This window comes from Lissotriton helveticus, chromosome 1_1 (genome assembly GCF_964261635.1).
Source record: "Lissotriton helveticus chromosome 1_1, aLisHel1.1, whole genome shotgun sequence".
NCBI lineage: Eukaryota > Metazoa > Chordata > Amphibia > Caudata > Salamandridae > Lissotriton > Lissotriton helveticus.
The window spans coordinates 832,867,348-832,884,608 of record NC_136057.1 but is presented as its reverse complement, the minus strand read 5'-3'; the positions used below and the strand labels follow the sequence as shown (position 1 = coordinate 832,884,608).

General features: G+C 45.3%; 1 protein-coding gene across 1 annotated transcript in view; it reads right to left on the bottom strand.

Moving 5' to 3' along the window:
* The window catches only part of PARPBP (PARP1 binding protein), a 236,194-nt gene that overhangs the window by 2,340 nt on the left and 216,593 nt on the right, over positions 1 to 17,261 (bottom strand). The window contains exons 9-10 of the mRNA XM_078674673.1: positions 9,805 to 9,886; positions 49 to 214 (exon numbers count right to left, since the gene is read on the bottom strand). Coding sequence (XP_078530799.1) covers positions 49 to 214; positions 9,805 to 9,886 — 248 coding nt within the window. The remainder of the gene's footprint in view (positions 1 to 48; positions 215 to 9,804; positions 9,887 to 17,261) is intronic.

Genomic DNA, 17,261 nt, shown 5'->3' with positions numbered 1-17,261 from the left:
GTGAACAGAAAACGTCTCAGTGAGAAGGCGGATGGTAGATCTTAATACCTGAGAGCGGTTCTTCATCGAAGCACAGCACAGATACCAGCTTTGGTGCAGGGTGGACACATGTTGGTACTTGGCTCATGCTAGGGAAGTTCTGTAGCTTTCGGTGCAGCCCTTGGTCATCCTTGTATGTGCAGGCAAACTGCGAGCGGATCAAAGTCTGCTTCAACTACAAAAAAGAACACAAATCATCAACTGATGGAACAGAGGAAAACGCCTCCAGTGCCAGGAAATGAGGTCTTAACACAGTGCTTAATTTGTAAAACAGTAAGGGCCAGGGCCCTAGTCAGGAGAATACCGCAGCTCGCACTACCCGTTGCCCCTGCCAGTGCTGCCAACAACTGTGTCAACACAACTACTAACTGTCACACTCCTACAAGTGTAACATTTCAGACTATTTCAGAACCCCAAAGCTATAAGTATGGCTTGGCCAGCAGATATTAGTTATTTTTATTGTATTTTGAATTAATAAGCAACAGTTTTTGTGTTCATCTCTAAATCACGCAAACTGTGCCACCATGTGGCAGTCTGTCATAAGTCCCAGTATTGACAATTAAGTGCCGGTGCCGAGCATTGGAAAAAACACGTACAAATTAAGCACTGGAAAATACCTTTGCTTTCTAGCATCTGAAAGGTAAGCATGAATGGATAAAGTTAGTTCCGAGCAGCATGATCGAAAAGGTTTACTAAAATAATCTCTCAGTATGGTGAATTCTTTATTGTATAGTTAATAAAAACCATTACAAAATATAAATATAAAATACCACAATGTTTAAAAAGCAGGGAGTTAACACTGCTATATGAAAGATAAAATGTATAAAATGAAGATATCATTCGAACTTCAGGATAAACTAGTCAAGGTCCATGGCTCAGCCGCATAGATAAGGCGATCGTATTGCAGGTTCAAGTCTTTGCCAATAGTCCATGTTTTTTCGTTTTAATCTCTCAGTTAAAATGTAAACATCAGTTGCTTTAAACCACCAACACATTCCGTAATACTATTTGAAATGCAGCATGATTTGCCATCAATCAGACTTACTACATGTTCTGCAGAGAAGGAAGGGTACTTAAAACATTCCGGGAAGAACACAGTGACGAGCGTGGAGTATGGCTTTTGGACTGCGGATCAGAGAGGAGGCGGACGATGTACTCTCAGTCCTCACCAATACTTCAAGTGCAGTTTCAGGAGAGAACAGTTGTACGAGGGACTTCATATTTGCATATGCAGCTGTTTTAAAGTTCATTTAAGTGCATAGTTAATTTAAACGGTTGGACCGATCGGTGAAACGAGTACACTCATTAAACACAGTAAAATACCGAAAAAAGCTTGTGCAAAGTAATGAAAACTCTGAAGTGTAGACAGCCGCAGTAGGATATTTATAGCCTTTTAAAAGTTCATTCTCTGCACCTTTATCAATGAGCTTTTGACAGATCGAGGTCAATGATTATGGTACAAGATAGCTTGTGCTACGTAGAGAAAACTGTAAAATAGAATTGCCGCATGAGCTCTTGACAATTAGGGGTCGGTGCGGAAGCTGCAAGACAAAAGACTCAGGACAGGGTCGCTATAACGTCAGGGCCTTTAGTCCTTAAGAGTGACTACCACTTGTCCCGCTGAAAAATGATTGATCAATTCAAAGTGCATACAGTGACTGTGCCCATCTGTGCAACAAGATACAATAAAATACCAGTGCAAAAACTGGGCTTGAGCTAAAAGATCAAGATGTCATGCTTGGCCTGGAAGTGTTTACAGCTTCTGAATTTCTAGTCAACTCTTGCCAGATTTCACTAATCTGCAATTTAGCTGTGTGTCAGAAGGACCAAAAACAGGCTAGAACTCTCTCCCTACAATGGCGTAGCCCTCTGACGCTAAACGCTGGTTTTAATAGGCTTATTTCAGTCCTCCAAAGTGGATTTGCATATGCAGATTTGGTGAACTATAGTTTCAGGGCCTGCTGCTCCGCTTGCACCTTCATTTTTTGGTATTGATATGGAAGCTAATGATAGCTTAAAATCTGGAGAGACTAAACGCCCTGGTGTGCATGTCGCGATGGCATCGATAACATGCTTATCATGGAATGTGAGAGGAATGAATGACAGAAGGAAAGCGAGTATGGTGCAGGCCTATTTGTCAAGGAAACAAGTAGATATATGTATGCTTCAAGAAACACATTTACATACCACGGATGCCCCACAACTCAAACACACTAGATGGGGAGAGGTGGTGCATGCCCCCTACTCGAATTACGCCAGGGGGGTGGCGGTTCTGATCCGAAGAGGCCTACACTGGGTGACACACCAGGTGCTGAGAGATGAGGATGGAAGATACATATTAATATTGGGAGCATTGTGTGGCGTTCAGATACTGCTGGTGAATGTTTACGGCCCGAACGACGATAATCCTGACTTTTATGAGAGATTGTGGGATAAAATGCGTCCATTTGGTGATGCAGCGATATTGTGGGCGGGTGATTTCAATGTAGTGCTGTCCGACGCTGTGGATCGACAGGGCACTGCCCGGGAACACCACCCGAGAGCGGCTGAGGCACTGGGGGGCATTATCATGGAAGCATCCCTGGTTGACTCCTGGAGGCTGCTACACCCAAATACGCGGGCGGGAACTTGCATAACGGCTCACAGGGTCGCATGGTCGAGACTGGACTACTGGCTGCTGTCCAGGGACCTACATGCCTCGGTCTTGGCAGCGGTACACTTGCCGAGATCACTGTCAGACCACGCTCCGGTGGGAGTGACGATAGCCACCCCCTCACAATACACACAGCCGTTTAGCTGGAGATTTCCGTCGCAGGCCTTACTAGATCAGGTGTTTAGGGAAGAGCTGAGAGATAAACTGGAGGAGTTCTTTTCGCTCAATGAAGGGACTGTAGACTCGCCTGGAACACTCTGGGAGGCCTGCAAAGTGGTAACTAGGGGACACTGTATGGCGCTTAAAACGGGAGTACTACGATCCATCAGAAACACACTAGATGCGCTCGAAAAAGAATTGGCAGCTCTGGAAATCGAGCTGATCAGATCACCTACGACTGGGGCCCAAGCGGCTTTCAGGGCGAAACTTACCCAATATCAAGAAGAAGCTGAGAGGGAAGTGAAATTCATTGCATAAATACGCTCAGGCTCGGAGGTATGGGGAGGTAGACCGCCCTGGTAGAACGCTAGCCGCCATGCTTAGGAAACCTAGGGGTGCGGAATATATTTTGGAACTGTCCACTGCGACTGGCGGATCTATCCGGACGCCGAGCGATATCTTGCACACTATGGAAGTTTATTATGAGAGCTTGAACACCTCCAAAGTACAACCAGGGGACGAGGTGATAGCGGACTACCTAGACACAATAGCGCTAGAGTGGTTCAACAACGGGGCTCGCGAATACATGGATTTACCAATAACGCAGGATGACATACGGGTGACTATAGCTGGCATGCCCTCGGGTAAGGCGCCAGGACCTGATGGTCTCACGGCATCATTCTATAAAGAATATGCGGATATCCTTGTCCCCAGGTTACATATGATGTACATGGAAGCGATTGAGGCTGGGAGCCTTCCCCCGTCGCTTCGTGAAGCCATGATCATCACACTCCTAAAATCGGACAAAGACCCTACGTGTCCGGATTCGTATAGGCCGCTGTCCCTGATAAACCTGGACGCCAAGATTTATGCTAAACTCTTGGCAGAACGACTGAAACCAATGCTACCCCAGATAGCGCTATCGGATCAGTCGGGATTTGTGACGGGAAGATCCACCTCGCACAACTTGCGCACATTATTTGGACTGCTTCATTACCTGGACCCAAAAGTCCAGGCCGCAGCTGCCTTGTTGGATGCCACCAAGGCATTCGACTCTCTCGAGTGGAAGTTTCTACAAGCGCTGCTCACAAGAATGGGGTTCAGCAAGCTACTTATTCAGAAAATTTGCATCCTTTACAATTGTCCCACGGCGAGAGTGAAGGTAAATGGCAGGTTTCGCAGCCTATACAGATCACTACAGGGACCAGGCAGGGTTGCCCCTTATCGCCGCTGCTATTTGCCATCACCACGGAGCCGCTAGCGGCAAGACTAAGACAACACAACACCCAGCGTAGTATAGGGTTCACTTCCAGAGGGTTGTTAGTGTCTCTATACGCAGACGATATAACAATTTTTATGCAGAACCCAGCGGAAAATTTCGACCCCCTCATGAGAGAACTAGTGCGATACAGTGGTTTGACGGGCATTAACATTAACTGGGCTAAATCCACAATACTACCACTGACTGACGGCACGATGTCATACCGAATTCCCCATCACCTGGGTAGAGGAGGAGGTAAAATACCTGGGAATTCACATAAGCCGCTCGATACAGGACCTGTGGCTTTTAAACTATGGCACAGCAGTGGAGTGGCTCGAGACCAAGGTGAAAAAGTGGGTCACCCTGCCGCTGTCACTGACAGGGCGTATAGCCATAACTAAAACGGTTGTACTACCAAAATTCTTGTATTTGTTTGCGAACATACCCCTGCCACTTACACTATCCTTCTTTAAACGCATACGCTCCGTGCTACTGGATCTAGTGTGGGCGGGCAAACAGCCTAGAGTGCAGTGGAGGGTGTTAACGCTTACTTTTTGTCAAGGTGGCCTGGCGGCCCCAGATTTTGAGCTATAGGCATACTGCGCCCAGGCCCAATACCTGCACTTCTGGCAACACCCGATCCCATATCAGCCACACGTGGCGATCGAGAAAGATGTGTCGGCGCCCACCCCCTTGACTACGACGCTCTACCACTAATACAAGCGTTCACCGGAAGATGGAAACACGGTGGAAACAGTGAGATGGGCCTGGCAAAACATAGCAAAGCGGGCAGACATTACTGAACTATACGCCACATCCATGCCGCTGGGCGGCAATCCACTGCTGGGTCCATTGCAGGACGCGGCGATAACTGAAAGGGCGCGCAAGTGCGGTCTGGTGGTTGCAAGTGACCTCTACCCAGACGACACATTTGTGGAGCTGGGGGACATCTGCAAGTCGGAGGTACCTACGGCATCTGAATTGCTACTCTATTACCAATTGCGAGCGGCATGCAAGGCCAGATACCCAATGTTTCCGGCAGTGCCACCATCACTTTCGGCGCAGGAAGACATACTGACAAACAGCTCCCCGAACAAACTGATTACCCGGATCTATAAAATAACACAAGACACGGCACCGTGGATAAGACCTAGTTCGAAATCACAATGGGAAGCAGAGGCGGGAATAAGCATAACGGACAAACAATGGACGTTCTGCTGCAATCAATTAGAAAACTTGTCACCTAATTACAGGTTAAGATTAATACACTTTAATTTCCTGCATAGAACGTACCGCACGCCGGTACAGCTCTTCAAAATAGGGTTACTAGCTGAATCTCGTTGTTGGAGGTGCGGTGCTGTAGATGCAGATTTCTTTCACCTCACATGGAACTGCACTCCCGTGCAGCACTATTGGGTAGAGGTGTTTTCGAAACTGGGACAAATAATAGGGGAGCCGTTACTTCCTGACCCACTGGTGGCTTTACTGGGATTTGTGGCCGGCGTACCCAGTGCCTCAAGGAAATTAGTCGCTATGTTGCTCCTACTGGCGAAAAAAGGCAGATTGCACTACATTGGAAGCAAGGGGCGGCTCCAAAGGCGGTGGGCTGGATTAACTCTGCGCTATACTGTCGAGATCAACTGACCACATATTGGGAACTCCTACCACTGAGATCTCGACCTGCTGATATCTGGCAGCCCCTGACGACCTGGCTGGCTGGGGAAGAGATGGATGAGTGAAGTGGGTGGTGCGGTGATGAGAGCGCATGGAGATGGTGGATTGACAGAAACATGAAGGTCAGAACGCCATGGAGGTCAGGTTACAGGGTGGGAGACTGGGTGATGATGAGACTGAGTAAGGATGGACCTTGGCCATGTGAATGCGTATTGACGACTGAGTGGGATGTCTGATGAGACTTGCCTGTTGTGATGCCCCCCTCGACCCCCCCCAAACCCCTCCCCCACCCACCTCTCCCCCCCCCCTATTCGACGAAAGCTACCGAGAATCGCTCCTGTGATGGTGACACATTACTCTCTGTATTGACAAATTACACGTGACGAAGCACAAAGCGTTGTTGGTTTTGTTGTATATGTTTTTTTTTTTTTACAATATTCATGTTGCACGATATGTACAAATGTATACAAAACGCGACCACATGAGGAGGTCACATTGATGATACTGATGCTGCCTGCCTCTGGGTTGTTGGCTGAATAGCGGTGTACTGACTTGTAACACTGACTAAAAGTCTTTAATAAAAAATAAATAAAAAAAACTATAGTTTCAGGGCCTTGGCCGCATCATCGGCATGTGTCTGTGCGGTCAGTACGATTCCAAGCGGAAGATGTAGAAGCGATGGAAGACAGCCCAGACGGTATTTCAAATGTATTTTAATGTGAGCATTGATGCCTGGGCCCAGGTATTGAGGTGCTCGGCTTTTGTAGGTAGGGTGACCAACCGTCCGTAAATTTCACGGACCGTCCGTAATTGGGACCTAACGTCCGTTGTCCGTGAGGATCCCTTTAACGGCTTTTGTCCATAATTTTGGGCCTTTCAGTGAACAGAGCTATTCCCCTGCGAGAAGCCTCAGCCCCCTGATGGGGCGCCTCGCACTCCTCCTCGGAGCACTAGAGCAGCCCCACCCCGCCCATTGTCATTCTGTCTGCGGCTAATTGCCACATACAGAATGACAATGGGCCAGTCTGGGCTGTGAAAGCATGTGGTGGCCTCCTCCATCCTTGGTCTAGGGAAGGGCCTTCTGCCACATGGAAGTGCAAAAACGCCCGTGCTGCTGCTACCTGAGAATCCAGTTAATCAAACAAAGGCGGTGAAAGAAGTTAAAAATAATGGGTTACAGTTCTTTCAGAGTCTCATCATTTTAGAACTGACACATTTTCAATATTATATTCAAGGAAGTCTTGGTTGCTGCTTTTTTATTTTATGCAGCTAACAACTATTGACAAAGCCAATAGTTCTGGCTTGTTGTAGGTGTAACATTACTTGTTCTAGGTGTAACGTTGCTCTATTATATATCTTGGTGCAACAAAAATACCAGTCTGGCGGCACATTATACGAAGCACAGATTTTTAGCTAAGCTGTTTTAAGCAAAGCCCTTAATTACATCGAACACCCCCTTTGGAGAGACTCCCCAGTTTTTTCATCCCACTTCAAGCTCTGGAAACAACACCATGTCACGGTCGCCTCATGTCCAGGCACTGTGCATCATGCACGTCTCATGCCTTTCATTTTTTCAGATTGCCTATGTGCAGGGGCATAGTGAACCCTCCCCCACCCCACCCCGTGGTTTAGGAACTACAGCAAGGGTAGAGTTCTTGATGGGCCTCTTCTGTCTGCAACTCTGCAGACAAAGGCTCAGCTCATAATTAATGTGAAAAGGTGAGTGAGTAAGTAAGGGGTGGGTGAGTGAGTATGGGGTGGGTGGGTGGATGGATGGCTGGATGGAAGTGTGAAATGATGGATGGATGAGTGAAAGGGTGGATGATGGGTGAGTGATTGGGTGGAAGGATGAGTGAAATGATGGATGGATTGATGAATTGATAAGTGAAAGGGTGAATGGATGGACGGATGAGTGAAAGGGTGGATGTAAGGCTGGATGAGTGAGTGAAAGCGTGGGTAGATGGACAAAAGGATGGATAGAAGAGTGAAGGAGTAAAAGGGTGGATGGATGAGAGAAAGGATAGATGGATGAGGGATAGGTTCAATGGATGGATTCATGAGTGGATGAGTAGATGGATGGAATGATGGACGGCCAAGTGAAAGGGGGATGAAGAGAGAAAGATAGGATAGGCTGATGGCTGACTGAACGGGTGAAAGGATGAGTGACTGGCAGGCATGCAACACCCATTGCGCTCACCGGGCTTTAGACCCCCCCCCCACCGTGTGTGTCAGCCCGGGCTGACAGCTTCGCGGCTGGCGACGTCTAATTGCAGCCGCACTCTTGTACTTCACAGGTCTGTAAAAGACCATTTAAATGTAAATGAGGCTTTAGTTATGTTGTCACCGCTTCTTACAGCCACTCTGGTTACGGCTGGAAGAATTAGCCCCCCCAAATCTTTTTCAGCCCCCCCCCCCCGAAATTTGGCTCTAGTTGCCCACCTGGTGACTGGGTGGATGAAAGAGTAAGGGAAAGGATGCCTGGATCGGTAAATGGCTGGATGGATGAGTGAATGGATGGATGGGTGGAAGAATGAATGGGTGAGTGTACGGATGGATAGGGTGGATGGATAATGGGTGGATGAGTAAAAGGGTGGATGGATGAGTGAAATGATGGATGGAAGGATACGTGATGGATAGGTTTGTAAATGGTTGAATATGGTCATGGATGGGCACACACATGGAAGGACAGAATGAATGGTGAAAGACTGAATAATGGATGAAAGTATGATTACACATTGCAAGTCCATTATCTTAAGCAACATTTTCTATACATTGACTTTGACGTTTATATGAGTCATTATCTCTATATAATGTGTGTGTGATGTAACGGACTCAGACACACTGCCTTACATACGTCGAATGAGAGAAGGTCTATGTGAAGAGGAGGGGCACCATTGAAGTGTGGTAGCATGGCCCAACTGGCCAGACCGGGCATCAGGTATCTCCCTGCGAGCTGGAAAGGTGAGGTGGGGGCAGTTTTGTTACCACATAAAGACCTGCACTTTTGCTTAAAGCTGCACGCATACTGAAAAACCATGAAGTGCACAATTGTCTCAACCTAATACAAACTTATTTTCACTTGTACTTAAGTGGTTGTCTATTCACTTACTTATATACTATGGCGCAACCTCCTCTGATGGGTCTGTAAAACGTACCTTTTGTCCTGAATTTTAACCTCCCGTCCTGAATTTCGACCCTTTGTCCTAAATTTTTACACTCACTGTCCTGAATTTGCACCCATGTCAGTTGGTCATCCTATTTGTAGGTAGCTATTGCTAAACAGGCGTGCCGTCGTTTGGAACAGACCTCTTTGTTGGCAAGTCGAGAGGAACGTTGGATTGTTTTAGTTACCATGCTCTTCACTTGGGAGTACTGCCAGTTGAGACCCAAAACTAATTTAGGCCAAGGGATGCTAGGCTGAGAGAAGGTAACTCATAGAAGGAGAGTAGTCTCTATGGACATATAGCTGTTTTAGCAATAGGGCTTTTCTCTCACCAGAGGCGGTATATATTTTATGGGATGCTGAACGAAGGCATGACCACTTGCAGGGCACCAGCACCTTGTGGAGTCACTGCAAGGCCGCGAAGCTCCTCTGTGATGCCATTATCACAATGTAGCAGCGCACAGTTCCAAAAAATGGACTCAACTGAAATAAGAACACTTCTCCTGAAAGATCGGCTCCTTTTACAGAACTTTACCAGCGTTGAGTAATACAACCCTCCATCATTTTCATTGCACAGAAGCTTCAATGAAGAGTACTTCAAAACCTCATCCTTTGCCTAATTTCCCAGCAAGTCAATGTAGAGGGGATTAGCTAAAACATATCTTACCTTAAGTACCTGTAACCATCGCATACATACTACGCTTGGCTAACCCCGGGACAGAAATGCTATTGTATTTGTTTATAAAACTAATAAAATACTTTGAAATTAAAAAAAAAACAAAAAAAAAAACCTCAGACTCCCTTTTTCCTCCCACTTTAGTCTCATATTACTCCAAACAGGAAGGACAAATGTACCTTTTCTTTTCTCCCATCCATAGATTTTTGAACACGGTCTCTGAGGGATTTGGGAGAGGACTCATTGGCTTGCTCAGGAGATCTGTAATTAAAGGCAAAAATAGGTATCTGCATTTAAGTGCATTCACAACACATAATATATCAAAGACCTACGTCTAAAAAAAAGTGGCAATGGCCAAAGGAAACTATTTTACCCAATCCAGTTTGGGATTTTTGATTATATATGTTTTCAAAGCTGTAGGTGATATCATACAAATTGCTGCAGCGGTGCCACCCCCAGAGTTTTGTCTTTATATGCTTTGTATTGCTAAACTTGTCTTTGTGGGCTTCTAGGACTCTGTGCACTTGCCCCTGCAAATAAGCGGCAAAGTGCTTGTGCAGTCACCCATATTCATGGTAAAATTGGGATCCACCTGATGGGTACATTAATATAATTTTAGTACCATATACTATGAACTTACATATACTCATTACTAGTACATTAAATGCTCCTATTGGACTACAGCACTCTGTGCCACCCACTAAAGTGGCCTTTTCAAACCATTCAGGCCTGCCAATCTAGCCTGCAGTGCAGTTCTAATCTGCCATTTCAACCTTGCACAAATCAACATTTTGCTGGGACCAACCCTTTCTTTTTAATACTGAGAAGCTACCCATTAGGTAGGCCCTAAAGGCCCACAGTGCAGCATGCATAGAATTTTAAAAAGTAGGACATTTGGGTTTGAGTTTTACATGTCCTTGCAGTGAAAAACTCCTAACGTATTTTCACTGTGGTAAGGCCATCTCCCCCAAAGACTAACACTGGGTTACCTCGTTACATTTAAGAAGTGCTAACGTCAGATTAGGAGCAGACATAGAAGCTATGTTTACACTCAAATGAATTGTAATGGCATTTTTCTGCTCAAATAAAATGTGCCTTTTTGCCAGGGTTCTGGGGCACATGGCTTAATGGGTCTGCTGTTGTGGGTTGTGTATTGTTCCTGGCAGTGAAACAAAGGAAACCTAGGTGTGAAATAAGGTCTTCCTGACAGGATCGCCCGCAATACATTAAAAGAGTCCTGCCTTAAACACACATACAAAGGAACCCGACACCAGGCCTGCCTTTGTCACCCTGGACAGTAGGGAGCCAGGCAAAGAACTGACTAGAACCTGTTTTGCAGGTAGGTCAGGGAATCGCCACACACAAAGGCTGGCACCAGGTATAAACGTGGGACCTCCAGAACCTTTCATCAGAACACTCCTGGACCTGTGGAAGATTTAGAAGGTCTGCCCTGCTAGCCTGCCTGCTTGCCTATATCCATGCTACCCAGAGTGACTCCAAGGGTCAGTTGGCTGACCTCCGGTGTCGGCTACAGGGTACAACAAGCCTCCAGACCCATCTCTGCAACTGCCGAGCACCAACTGGACCTGCCTGAGCCCTAATGCAGGCCTTTGTGAGTCTTTTCGATTTCAAATTGTTTGAGATGTTCAAGTGGTAACTTATAAAATGAAGAAAAACCAGAAAGGTAGGGGGTTACAAGAACTCAATAATAGTAGAGGGGTATGTGTTTACAACAGTTGGCAAAACAAAAATAGAACATGAACATAACATTATCTTCTGCTAGGTACCATGAAAGTGGACAACATGTATGTTTCATACAGCAAGCAGGATCAGTTAACAATAAAAACAATGGAAGGCAAAATAAACAATAATTGTTCAGACTAATAACCCATTAGAAATGAGATGAGAAACATTAGCAAGGAGTCTAGCATGAGTAATGGAAGAAAGAAGGATAAGAGGGGCAAGGGGTGTGGGGGGAGAAGAGGGCATTGTCGTGGGAGCAAAACACAGAAGGAGACAGTCAAGCCCATAGGTAAGTGAAAACAAATGAAGAGCATCCTACAAGGAAGATGCATCGTCACTGAATTGGTCTAGAAAGGCCCCATACATTAGGGGAGAACATAGTGGAGAATTGCATGGGGCACTTATTTATGTGAACTACGAATATACACAACCAACACCCACCATGTAGGAAAAGAAATATGGGGGGGGTCAATTGCTAATCAATGAGAATCTGCTTGACTGCAAAGGTAGGTAGCAGCTCAAGGAGTTCATATTTTGTTCCTGTGAGTTTGGGAGGGTCCAGGGATGCTTATGGGCCTAATATATCTGATTAAATCTAAGAGAATGAATTGCTCAAAGATGCTGGATAGACATCCCCCACTATCTTCTAATAAGATTGTAGCAATCTACAACAACAAAAAAACTATGACTGAAATCTCTGGTTTCCTTGTTACAATTCCAACACAGATCTGAGTCACGAAGGTTACGCTTGGCTTATCTACTTGGTGTTCATAGTGCCAGAAGCATGGTAAAGAATCTCGTTTGTGTAAGAGAAGATATAATTTTATGTCTTAGAAGAAATGTTAGCTCATGTTTCCTAGTCTGAAGGCGTTCTGCAAAGGTTAGTAAAGTGTTTATTCCATTTATGAGGTAGGGGACAGAGCGATTTGTGTTTTGTGAAAGTTTATTAACACAAATCTTTGAAGCTGTGTCCCCACAGGACGCATATTTCATAAATAAGGAAGTAATTTCAGGATCCTGAGGTCCTTTTGATAACTGTCTTTAACTTTAGCAAAGTGAAAAAATGCTTATTACATAGATATTGGATTGCTGAAGTTCAGTGAACGATAACACACTGGCTGCTGAAAAAAGGTATTTTATACTTTTTTCTGCCAACAATCACTCTTTAGTAGTGGAGAATGTCAAATTTTCATTTTTAGAATTCCGTAGAGATAGGAATTCGAGATATATGTGAGGACAATTTCTTATCAATGAGTTAAATTACCTTAGTTGTGTCAGAGAGGATTTCTTTTTTTGAGTGCGACTGTTCAAAGTTGGGCATTGAAAGCATTGAAATGAAATGGCAGGGTGAAAAATGCTCTTGCTCTATATTGCACCTGTAGGGGTGTGGGGTAGAATTATCTAAAAGCCACACAGCACCCTGAGAAGCAAGCAAGGAAGCCTCTGTCAGGGAGTATGCATCCACCATACATATAGTTTAATCTTAATTGTTTTATTAGAGATTCTAGGTTTTTTGTTCTTCCACAAGAACAATGAAGTAATTTGGTCAATCAAGAAAAGAAAACGTTAGACCGGCGGATAGGTAGTATACTTGAAGCAAAGTTGATTGAGGGCCAGATGTATGAACACATTTTCCCATAGGCACAGAATGGGTACAACAGTTTGATACATCCAGCCCTAAGGGTGTAACCATCATTTTTATTGTCTTGATTCTGCCACACTATGAAATGTGTTTGGGAGACCATCTAAAACATCCTTAATTTTTTCATTGATTTTAGTTTAGACTTTCTTAGAAAATATCAGAATGTCATCAGCCTATGTCAATTTAATATGGATTGAGTTGAAACTGAAACCTTGTGTCAGTGGAGTTGTTAGGCAGCTGCAGTGAGGGTTCAATTGCTATTAAAAATAGTAGAGGAGAAAGCTGGATGACACAGTCTAGTGCCTTGTCACAAACTAAAGGGTTTCGATAATGGCCCATTGATGCTCATTCTGGCAACTAGGTTGGCATATGGAACCATCACCAGTTTTATGAAATACGAGTCCGAATTGTGATGGTGTAAGACAACTTCTAGATAAGGTCATGTTACCTAATCAAAGGCCTTTTCCTCATCCGAAGCCACAGCTACTGTGGAACAGTTAATGAGGTGAGCTTTTTCGATGCCATGGCAGAATGTTTGAGCATTATTGCTTGTAAGTCTACCCCTCAAAAAGCCGGACTGGGATTTATGGACCAGTTTGGAAATAATATACTCTAATCGGTTTGCCAACATTTTCACATCCATGTTGATTAGCAAGATAGGCCTATAGTTTTTGTGATCAGAGTGGGCTTTACTCTCTTTTCGGAGTTGTCTCAGCTGCCGTACCTGAGACTTTACTTAAGTGGGCAAAACGTTGAAGGGGTCCATAAGTACAAGTCAGAGGCCACCGAAGTCATCTGCGGCGTCCCCCAAGGATCCTCGCTGAGTCCCACCCTCTTCAACGTCTACATGAGCCCCCTCGCGGCCATCGCACGCAAACACAACCTCAGCATAATCTCCTACGCCGACGACACCCAGCTGATCCTCTCCCTGACCAACAACCCCGCCGCCGCCAGAACCAACCTGCACGAAGGGATGAGAGACGTAGCCGAGTGGATGACGACCAGCCGCCTGAAACTGAACTCGGACAAGACGGAGGTCCTCATCCTGGGCTCCTCGCCCTCCGCCTGGGACGACTCCTGGTGGCCCCCCGCCCTGGGCACCGCACCCAAACCGACTGACCACGCACGTAACCTGGGCTTCATCCTGGACTCCTCCCTCTCCATGACCAGACAAGTCAACGCCGTCTCCTCATCATGCTTCAACATCCTACGCATGCTACGGAAGATCTTCTGGTGGATCCCCACCGAGACCAGGAAGACCGTCACCCAGGCCCTCGTCACCAGCCGACTGGACTACGGCAACGCTCTCTATGCCGGAACCACCGCCAAGCTCCAGAAGAGACTCCAGCGGGTCCAGAACGCCTCAGCCAGACTCATCCTCGACCTCCCACGAAACAGCCACATCTCCGGACATCTGAGAGACCTGCACTGGCTCCCCGTCAAGAAAAGAATCACATTCCGTCTCCTCACCCACGCACACAAAGCCCTACACGACCAAGGCCCGAGCTACCTCAACAACCGAATCAACTTCTACGCTCCCAAGCGCCACCTCAGATCAACCAGCCTCGCCCTCGCCGCCGTCCCCCGCATCCGAAGAGCGACAACAGGAGGAAGGTCCTTCTCCCACCTGGCCGCCAAGACCTGGAACTCCCTCCCGACTGACCTGCGCCTGACCCAAGACCACCTCGCCTTGAGGAAGAAGCTCAAGACCTGGCTGTTCGAGCAGTAACGGCACCCCCCCCCCCCCCCCCCCCCCAGCGCCTTGAGACCCTACGGGTGAGTAGTGCGCTCTAAAAATGTCATGATTGATTGATTGATTGATAAGGGGAATAAAGAGTTTTTCAAGAAAGATCTTAATAAAAGGGAATTGGGAGCCCATGCAGACGAGGTGCTTTACCATTTGTAATTACTCTAATAGCACATATAATTTCATTTTTTGAATGAGATTGAGCAATTCTCTTTCTGTGTCAAAGATAGTGTTGGGTCACAGGTTACTAGTAAGAAATTGTGTGGACATCTTTCTTGTTGTGAGGATAGTAGGAAGGTACAGAGAGGTATAGAAATTCCAGAAAACATTCGAGAAGTCCTTGGTTTTGGAGCTGATGGAGCCATCAGAATTTTTTTTTTTCCACAATAAGTTTTATTCATTTTGGAAGGTACAGAGTGGGCAGAGCCCTGCAAAGACAGTATATATATTATATACGATATATAGTACCTAGTTGTATTTTTTTCGCAGACTCCCTGGAGCAGAAGAGATTATCCACCCATCATGTCCTCATGGATAGTGCTTCCCTATAACCGATTTTAGTTTCTTGTAAAAAGATGTGCCGCCCTTTACCGTACTAAAATAAACACACATTTTCTGTCCCTTGACCGAGTGATTCAGGTCCTTCGAATTTAGGGAAATCACTTTAATCGTAGCTGTGGAACTTGTATGCAGTATAGAGGGTGTGATATGGTGATAGCTAGGGGTGGGGGGGGGGGGGGTAGGCTCTTGTCTATATGTCCGAGGTACTGGAGTAAATGGCTACAATGTGCGGAGCAAACCGAGAAAGGTGGGAAGAGGATATCTACAAAAGAAAGGGGGAAACTCTAAAAGGGTCACCGCGATAGAGAAAATGTAGAAAACCGCAAATCAAACCCACAATGGGTAAACTTGGAGAGATGAGGTCTTCCGACTGGAGGAGACCTCAACAAGTGGGACAGTGCCCCTGCCACTCCTAAGGAGATATTTTTAGTAAACATCAAAAAGGCAGCAAGAACAGCAGGAAATACAGGAAAATATCATATATTATTACCAAACACTTCAGAGACCAATAAAATCGAAACTGGAAAAGCATTGATTAGTGCATCGAATCAAAACAATGAAATCATGACTCCCAGCTGAGAATAATAAGGACTATCAGTAGTGCACTCCTGCAACATACAAATACGGAAACGAATAGCAACTTATAAATTGAGGCAATTACACTTGCGGATTAGTCACTAGTCCTCATTGAAGGCACAACAACCTGAATGCATCTGTGCATGTTTAGTCTCCAGGTTCAGAATACGAGAAATGGCAGCAGAAAGCAGTGACCTATGTATGGCTGTCTGCAATTATGTGGCTGTGGCAAGTGAGTATCATTTGTGGTGATAGATCGTAGGCAGTGAATAAGCATAAAGTGCACTATAAGGTAATTATTATACAGGTGTGGTGGTATACGGAGAGTATAGAAAGTTAGGAGCCTGTGGTGTGTGAGAATGCAGGGGAGAATAAGTCAAATATAACTACACACCGAGGGGAGGGCAAGTGGGCAAGAGCGTGTCTGATCGAGTAGCCAAACTGGAACACGCTACTAAGGGTGAGCGACATTATGAATAAACACTAGAAGCTTAAAGTCTGATGTGGTAGGTGGTTATTGTTTGTGGTGGCAAAATCCTTATACAGAGGATAAAGTAAAGCATGCAATATGGTAGGTTTATGTCACTTCGGGGTCGGGAAGCCTAATCTCGAAATGGGTAGGTTAGGTGCTTGTGTTGAGTATGGAAGATGATTATGTCAAATATATCTGCATAAAGGTATATGGAAGAGTGTCTGAATCGGCAAAGGTCAGGGCCACGTTGATAAAAGTGGACAAACTGTTTCAGAGCAACATAATTGATTTAAAGTCAAGATTCCACTGTAGATTCTTATTTGTTAGCAAGAAAAGCTTCAAGCTCAGTAGGTTATATATATATATATATATATATATATATATATATATATATATATATATATATATATATATATATTACCTACTGGCGATAGCCAGTAGGTATATATAGTTAGGATTTTTTTCCTATGAGATTTTTGAAAATTCTATGTCGAATAACTTTGGCGTTTGAGGACAGAATTGGCTGGAATTTTCAGGAAAATGGAACATTTTGTTTCTGAGCAGCCCCTGAAAATTTGGGGGGGTTTCGTCAAGGGGGGGCCGAGAAAAAAGGGGGGTCCCAAAACGTGTTTTTCCCATGCAATTTTCCATAGGGCGGTTGGCCTCACTTTTAGCCTGAACGGCTGAATGGATTTACACCAAACTTGGCAAAATTGTAGGGACTGGTAGCCCGATGTGCCTTTGCTATGTCTCAAGATATAGGCTCCAATGGTTTTTACGAAAATTAACTTTGAAAAATATATATTGGGCTACATTGGGCTATATATATGTTGGAGCCCAAATGTAGCCCAATGTAGCCCAAAGATGGCCACCAGAGACAAAAAAACAAATGTAG